Below are 8,733 nucleotides of genomic sequence, written 5' to 3' on the forward strand. Positions count from 1 at the left end.
CTTTTTGGGGGGGTTTTTTTTTTTTTTTTTTTTTTTTTTTTTTTTTTTTTAGCTTGTAAAATGATAAGCTCTTTTTAGATCTAAAATTCTGCAATTTGATGATTTTTTCAAATGGCTTGTCATTAAGATATGCTATATTTTGGGAGTTTCCCTCACAAGCAAATCTAAGAAATCTTTCAGAACAAGAAACTGAGATCTGTTTGCTGTGACTTTGTTCTTAATGCACCTGAATTGGCTATCTGAAGTCACAAATTACTCTTTATTCAGTTCTAGAATGGAAGGGGACAACTGACAGCATCACATAGCTGAGGGTTCTTCCATACCACCCCCAATTTTTATATTGTCATAATATGTATAACATAAAGTTTATCATCTTAACCATTTTTTTAAGTGTACAGTTCAGTGGCATAAAGTACATTCAAAGTGTTGTGCTTCCAATTCCACCATCATCTCCAGGACTTTTTCATCTTCCCAAACTGAAACTCTGGACTCATCAACAACTCCCCATCATCCCTCCCCGAGCCCCTGGCAGCCACCATTCTACTCTGTCTCTATGAATTTGACTACTCTAGGTACTTCATATAAGTGGTACCTAGAGTAGTACTTGTCTTTTTGTGACTGACTTATTTCACTTAGCATAATGTCCTCAAGATTCATCCACATTGTAGTCAGTCAGAACTTCCTTCCTTTTTAAGGCTGAATAATATTCCATTATATGTATAGACCACATTTTGCTTACTCATTCATTCTTCTGTAGACATGTGGGTTGCTTCCACCTTTTGGCTATTGTGAATAATGCTGCCATGAACATGGTATACAAATATCTCTTCGAGACCCTGCTTTTTTAGTTCTTTTGGGCATATACCCAGCAGTGGGATTGCTGGAACTGAGAAACTGCCATACTGTTTCCCGTGATGACTGAACCATCTTACATTCCTACCAACTGTGCGCAAGGCTTACAATTTCTCCACATCCTCACCAACACTTGTTATATTCTGTTTTTTCATAGTAGCTATCCTAATGGGTGTGAGGTGGTATTGCACTATAGTTTTGATTTTCATTTCCCTAATTATTAGTGATACTGAGCATCTTTTCATGTGATTATTTGCCATTTGTATATCTTCTCTGGAGAAATGTCTGTTCAAGTCCTTTGCCCTTTTTTGAATCAGGTTTTTTTTGTTGTTGAGTTTTAGGAGTTCCCTATTTTCTGGATATTAGCCTCTTATCAGAAATATATTTGCAAGTATTTTTTCCCATTCTGTGCGTTGTCTTTTTACTCTGTTGATATTGTCTTTTGATGTATAAAATTTATTAATTTTCATAAAGTCCATTTTGTCTGTTTTTTCTTTTGTTGCCTATGCATTTAGTATCATAGCCAAGAAAGAGCTGGGGTTTCTTAAATTCCTCTTTCTAACCCCTTTTAGACATTAGGATCATGCAGTTTTCATTCACTTTAATTTATCCAAGGCTATAAAGTGTGTTTGATATGATACAGTAAAACACGAATAAAATAGACTAGAAAATGTCACGGCACATCACCCTCTAAATAAGTATTGTTTTGTGAAATGTTCTCTCAGTTTCTGTGTGGGTTTGGGCTGCAGTCAAACAAATTTGAAAATTGTTGTTATAGTACCTGGGCCCTGCTCTTACGCTGAATCGTGAAGTTGGCACCTGTACATATTTTTAAATGACTAGTACTATGTGGTTATATATGCTTCGTACCAAATGAGCAGAATAGAGAGTGTTATTGGGATAACTATGATAAAAATGGTTTGTATTCCTTTGATCTTGCCTTCTCAATATCCTTTCCTTTTTCATCTTGTGAAAGAGTAAATAAGATTTTCTGGTTGCCCAGTTGAAATGACTAGAAATTAATGTGGTAGTGCTCAGTTGTGCCACAAGGTGGCTTCAGTTTGCTGCTGGGTTCTTGATGGACTTAGAAGTAAATCACTCAAGCTTTTTTGGCTCTTCTGAAAAGCAGTAAGGGCAGCTGGCTAGGAGTTCTTTTCTGTTCTGTTGTTGGAGAGGAAATATCCACACTTGTTTTTATGCTGGTCCAGTAACTCAGTGAAGATGCCCTGCAGTGTGGAACACGTGTCTGAATGACACCACTGGATGGCATTAAGTCAATTTGGATTGTTATGAAACCTTGAACTCCCAAAATGATGTATTCTAACACTGGTGTTAGTTATCCTAACATAGTCCTGCCTACCAAGGAAATCCAGGTGACATCAGGTGATTTGTTACTAGGCATATCTAGAGCAGTTTCTCAACCCCAGCATTATCAACGTTTTGGGCTGGATAATTCTTTGTCATGAGGAGCTATACCTGTTTATTGCAGGACGTTTAACAGAGTCTTAGCTTCTACTTAGATGTCAGTAGCACCCACCTTCTCCCCAGTCATTGGCAATAAAAGATGTTTCCAGACACTGCCAAATATTCCCTAGTGGGGGAAGGGGACAGAATTGCTCCCAACTGACAAGCACAGGTTGAGCATCCCTAATCTGAAAATCTGAAGTCCAAAATGCTCCAAAATCAAAAACTTTTGAGTGCTGACATGATGCTCAAAGGAGCATTTTGGATTTCGGATTTTCGGATTAGGGATGCTTAACCAGGTTAATCTGCAAATATTCCAAAATCTGAGAAAATCTGAAATTCAGAACATTTCTGGTCCCAAGCATTAGATAAGGGATACTCAACCTGTACTGATCTAGAGACAGGTATCTGGTGTCTGGAAGACTCTCAGTATGTTTTGGATTGAACTGTTTGTTTCAAAGCCAAAACTCTTAAGCATACTATGTTGGAAAACTATCTATATCCTTTGTGTCTTTTGGGATAAAGGTACTAATATGGTCATTTTAGAAATTTTTAGAATGGGGGGAGGGGAAGAGGGAGGGAGGAAAAGGAGAAATTAGTAAAGGGACATGAAAATCAACTACATTGTATACGATAAATTAAAATTTTTAAGAAAAGGGGAAAAAAGGAATGGTGTATATAAAAAAATTTTTTTTAGAACAGGCAGAAAAGAGCAAAATGAAAAAAAGGTATCTGTAATTCTTACTAAAAATAATAACTAACATTTTAATATCATTTCTTTGATTTTAGTTTTTTCATATGTAAACCTTATTTATATAAATGCCATATTTATAGTTGTCCTCATTTTATCACTGTATTAGTCCGTTTCTGTTGCTTAAAATAAAATACATGGAACTGGGTGATTTATAAAGAAAACGAAATTTATTGCTTACTGTTTCTGAGGCTAGGAAGTCCAAATTCCAGGGAAGACTGCTGGTGAACGTCTTGGTGGTGGTGACATTGATGGCAGTATATCACATCGTGAAAATGGCAGAGCAGAGAGAGCAAGAGAGAGACAGACTCTCCTTTCTCTTCTTTTAAATCCCTCAAAACCATGTCCCTGGGCCGGCCCGGTGGCGCACTGCTACAGTGCGCCGCTTGAGAGCACGGTGGCGCTCCTGCCGAGGGTTCGGATCCCACATACAGACCGGCCGCTCACTGGCTGAGCGAGGTGCGGGTGCAGCACCGAGGGTTGCGATCCCGTTGCCGGTCCCGGTCCGGGCGCGACACTGAGGGTTGCGATCCGTTGCCGGTCACGAAAAAAGACAAAAAGGAAAAAAAAAAAAAACCATGTCCCTGATCACCGTTTTTAATCCATTCACTACGGCATGGTCCTACAATCCAATCACCTCTTCAAGGCTCCACCTTTCAGTGACCATAATAGGATTTCCCACCCTCTTAACAGTCACAGTGAGGGCTAAGTTTGTAATACATAAAACTTGGGGGACACAATTCAAACTTCAGTGAGTTTTGGAGGACATAATTCAATGCACTACAATCACATAACACTGTATCACAAGTATTTTCCCATGTCCTTACAATTCCATAATACAAGGATTTTCTTCTAGTCTGTTCATTCATCTCGTTAAGAAAACAAAAAAGCTAGTATCTGTTTCAGTTGCATTCAGTGTGGGCCAGGAATATCAGGGGCTGCTGACTTGGTTTCAAGCAAGATCACCTCCCAGGTTTGTGTTGGTACCTGGGATCAAATCCCAGCCTGCCGCCCACTCCTCTGCAGCTCTGAGGGTGCTGTCACCACTCAGTACCTACCGTGGCATTTTACCCAGAGTGCCTAAAATCTGTGAATACATTCTCAGGTTCCTGGATTTTAAAATATTGTGTAAACAATAGTGTAAGAGTAGTGGAAGGAAATAATGGAGAAAGCTCAAATATCGTACAACTAGATCACCTTCCTCTCTATTCATTTTCTTTTAGTCTCCATATGCACATCATTTGTATGTAGTTGTAATCATATTGTGGGAAGTTCTCCATTTTGCTTATTTTATTTAACATCATAAACATTTCCATTTCTTCATAATTTTTTCAGTGACTGATAATATGAGAGCAATTGACATGCCATAATATACCTAACCCTTCTCCTTTGATTAGACTCTAGACTGATTCCAGCTTTCGTCTTCTGTAGAAGACACTTCTGTGAATATCATGTATTTGTCTCCCTTCTCCCTTTCTGGGGAGTGTAGATTAAGATAAATTTCCAACAGTGGGAATTACTAGATCGCAGAGTATAAAATGAACTCATGCTCTTGAAATGTATTGCTAGTTACTTTCCAAAGGAATAGGACCAATTTTTACTACCATCAACAGCGTGCAACAGTGAATGCTTTTACCATATCTTTGCCAGCACTGGCTTTTAAAAAATACTCTTCCACATGGATAAGAATGATGCATGTCAGAGGAAGTCAAGGTCTTATTGAGGATTTAGTAAAAAACCTTACAAAAATATCAATGTAGACCTGCTAACCATGGTAGCAGCGTTCACTCTTTTCCCACCCCCTACCCCCATGCCACCCACCTGCACACAGCTTCCAAGCTCTTTTATTACTGATTGGATTGCCGTTCATTCTTCTGCTTGTATAACAACAATAGCTAACATTTATTGAACATTTATGATGTACCCCTAGTTTTCAGTGCTTTGCAGTATTAACTAACATAATCCTCACAGCAGCCCCATGAGTTATCAGTGGTGTTATCCCCATTTTACAAACAACAAACCTTAGGCACTGAGGGGTGATGGCACCTGTAGAGCTTCAGAGGGAGCCGGTGGCAGGCCTGGGTCTGCTCTTAACCGGGAGGTGATCATGCCTGAATCTGGTCAGCAGCCCTGGCATTCCTGGCCCTCACGGTCTGGCTCTTCCAGCCCCTCCACCACTTCGTTTTGGCCTCTCCCTTCCATATGCCCTCTGCTGTGGCCATGCTTACACCTGTCTTTCAGCCTAGCTGCACAGGCTGCTGTGCATTTTTCTTTTTCATGCTGCCTGGCTTCTCATCTGCTTGGAGAACTTCTATTCCTCCTTCACCTTCCTCTTGCAATGTTTCCTCTCTTTGAAAAGCTGCTACTGATCTCCTCCCACTCCCAACCTGCAGAGCTAGCCTTTCTCTCCACCATGTCCCATAGGATTTTGTCCCACAGGGTTGTACAACCTGCTCAATCACATAATGTGCTTATCTATTCAGCGGTAGTTCAGTTCCATCCTTTTCCAAAACAAACTTCTCATTTTAGAATGGTTTTAGATTTACAGAAAAATTCCACAGGTCTGGCTGCCTGCCCCCTTTCAGAAACAAAACACTCAAAAGTCAAATGTTGGTAAAAAGGAAGCTAGCACTTATTCAGGAATACCGGTGACCTGAGGAGAGATGTGAAGTTAACCTGTCTTTCCAGTAAACCTGAAGGAGAAAGGCCAGATTAAAGCCATCTCCAAGACTCAGATTTACTGAGGGGCTTTTAAAGAGGGGACTGAGGGAATGGAATGTGGGAAATGAAAAGCAGGAGGGAGGGGGGTGTGAGCTTCGGGGACTCTGTGCAAGGAGCCAGGTGGAAAGTCTTGCCTAGTGTCTGTCTGGTTTCTCCTCCTGTCTTTGCTGTTATCTCAGGTCCTGCCAGAGGGGTGGGATCAGCAGAGCTTTATTGATGCCTTCCTTAGTTTCCCACAGTCTGGATAGTACAGAAAGTTCTTATATACCCAGTTTCCTCTACTGTTTAACATCTTAAGTTAATATGTCACAATTAATAAACCAATATTAATACATTTCTTAGCTAAAGTCCATACCTTATTTGAGTTTCCTTAGTTTTTACCTAGTGCCCTTTACGGTTCCAGAATCCAGTCCAGGACACTACATTACATTTAATCATCATGTATCCTTAGGCTCCTGTTGCCCGTGGCTGTGAGCAGCCTGGCCGGTTGCCCCATGTGCCATAGAAATATTGCCCTTTCCCATGCATGCCACCACATGCAAGAGTGGAGCAAGCCCTGCCCTGCAAGTCCAGGGAGCTCAGGGCTGGGTTTTCCATCCATCTCTAGTCTTTTACTCAGTCTGTCCATAGAATGCATTTTGTGTGCTTGCCTCACTCCTGGCTCCACCTTGTTTTCCTTTGCCTCAGCTTCCTTATGCTGTGTCTGCAGGCAAGGTAGGCAGAAGCCTAAAGAGTCAGATCATCTGGGTCTGAATCCTGGCTCACTGTCTTCCTGAATAGGAGATCTTGAGCAGCAAATTACTTAAAACTCTCTGAGCCTTGTTTTCTTCATCTGAAAAATGGATATGCAGCATTGGTACTTACCTCACAGACTGTTGTTAGAGTTAAACAAAGCAGGGCTGGCCCCATGGCTCACTCAGGAGAGTGCGGCGCTGGTATCGCCAAGGCCGAGGGTTTGGGTCCTATATAGGGCTGGCCGGTGTGCTCAATGGCTGAGCGTGGTGCAGACCACACCGCAGTGAGGGTTGCGATCCCCTTACCCATCAAAAAAAAAAAAAAAAAAAAAAAAAAAAAAAAAATTAAAGCAATATATGTAAAGACAGCACAGTTCCTGGGATATAGTAAGTGTTCAAAAACTTTAGCTATTAAAATATCCTCATCATTGGAACTTTTGAAACTGCTCGTTCTGTTTGGCATGAGGTTGAGGAGAAGAAGGGATACCCCGAATAAATTAAATTAAATCTTACCAATGATTTCATCCCGTTGCCGTGAACACTCTTTCTGGTGTCCCACCCTAGGGTGTGGAAGTGAATGTGAGGCTGTGCTGTGCTGTAGGCACCCAAGGCCACCCACCTGGGAGCTCCTTGTCTGACTGTGTGTGTCAGCAGTAGCAAAGCTCCAGTGTGTTATGGGTGTGGGGTTGCTGGGTGAGTCCTGCACATTCGTGATGGGGAGCCATTAGTTGGCCCAGGAGAGCTCACTGGGTCATGAGTTGGTGAGGCCCCTGTGCCTGCAGGCAGCTACCTTGAGGGCCTGAGCTGGAGGGCCACCGCTGCTTCGTGGTCTCTGACTTTGGCTCTTTCCATCTCCCACCCAGTCCCCTGCCCTGTGAAGAGGAGGAGGAGGAGGAGTTGGGAACAAGTTGTCTTTGTGCTCTGCTTTCAGCCAGCTCAACTGCACTGTGGCACGGGCAGTAGTGACAAGGAAAGGGCTGGAAACTCAAGAGCTGCACATGGGGTGTCAGGAGGGAGGGTTTCTGGGCCTGTGTTTGGGAGAAGCCAGGAAGCTGGCATACTTGTCGTGTGCAAAGCCCTCTGCTATAGTGTTTGAACATCCTTTTATGGACTGCAGTGAGAACTTGAGACTTCAGCAGGGACGTTGTCAGCCTTAGCAATAAATGTTAGAGCTGGGTGGGGAAGTTGTCCTGCCAGGGTGGTGGGAGCCATATGAAAGGCAGTAGGGCCTGATTTATGGGGTGTCAGGCTCCAGTGTGTGCTACTGGATCTTTTGGGAGGGATGAGGGTGCACCTATGAAGGCAGTGGCAGATTAATTCTGTGGCCTATCTGTACTTCCCAAGGAACACGTTGGGGACTGGTAGGCTTGAGGACTGCCTCGGGCTCCTCGCTGTGCTGGCCAAAAACAAGTAGTTCCTAATTTTCTCTCTGCTGTTCTCCTTTTTTAAAGTACCCTTGACTCTGAGCAAATTTGTGTGTCTATAATCCACATATCGTGTGGTTACAGGATCCAGTGAGTCTCAGGAGCAACAGTCCAGCAGCTCTGAGGAGGCGTCTGGAACAGAGGAGGAGGAAGAAGAGCCCAGCTTTATCATGGGACGATGACAACGTTTGCGGCAGCAGCCGTCTAGAGCCTGGTCACTCTGTGACCAGGGCCTCAGAAAACCCTCACCGTGCCCAGAAGGGAAAGGAAGCTCTGTTTCAGCCGGCTCCCTCCCAGGACTGCCTGGGTAGACAGCAAATGGGAGCCCCTCTCGAGCTGCTCACAGTCCTGCCTTTCAGCGGGACTTGGAGCCTGAGGGACAGAGGGACTGTCTCCTGGACACTCGAGGGCACTGCCTAGCAGAGTTCATCCACGTTCCTGCTAAAAGGGAAAGGGTGCTCTGCTGCTGGTGCCTGTTCTCACATATTCGAACAGTGATGAATTTTGGGCTGGTTTCTGTAAAGGGAAAATTTATTTAGTAAAGAACAGAAAGCCTTAAGGTTTTGTTCAGACATGTGAAACATTAATTACAGAAGCTGTAGGGAGGGCTGTAAAATGACACAATAGAGATGGGGCCTCAAGATTCAACAGGTCCTGTTACTTGGACCTGTTCCCGGACTCACTGAAGGAAGTGGCTTTGGCCCTGGGGCTGACCTGTGGTGCTTGCCCCTGACCTCCACTGCCTTCGACAGAGTTCAGATACCCCGCAGCTCCCAGGGTGCCAATG

General features: G+C 43.2%; 1 protein-coding gene across 1 annotated transcript in view; it reads left to right on the forward strand.

Moving 5' to 3' along the window:
* The window catches only part of PRKRIP1 (PRKR interacting protein 1 (IL11 inducible)), a 24,926-nt gene extending 16,410 nt beyond the window's left edge, over positions 1-8,516 (forward strand). Inside the window, exon 6 of the mRNA XM_008594485.1 lies at positions 8,031-8,516. Coding sequence (XP_008592707.1) covers positions 8,031-8,128 — 98 coding nt within the window. The 3' untranslated portion in view covers positions 8,129-8,516. The remainder of the gene's footprint in view (positions 1-8,030) is intronic.
* The last annotated feature ends 217 nt before the right edge of the window (positions 8,517-8,733 follow it).

The sequence above is a fragment of the Galeopterus variegatus genome, unplaced genomic scaffold, assembly GCF_000696425.1.
Source record: "Galeopterus variegatus unplaced genomic scaffold, G_variegatus-3.0.2 Scaffold164, whole genome shotgun sequence".
In the NCBI taxonomy this organism is placed as follows: Eukaryota; Metazoa; Chordata; class Mammalia; order Dermoptera; family Cynocephalidae; genus Galeopterus; species Galeopterus variegatus.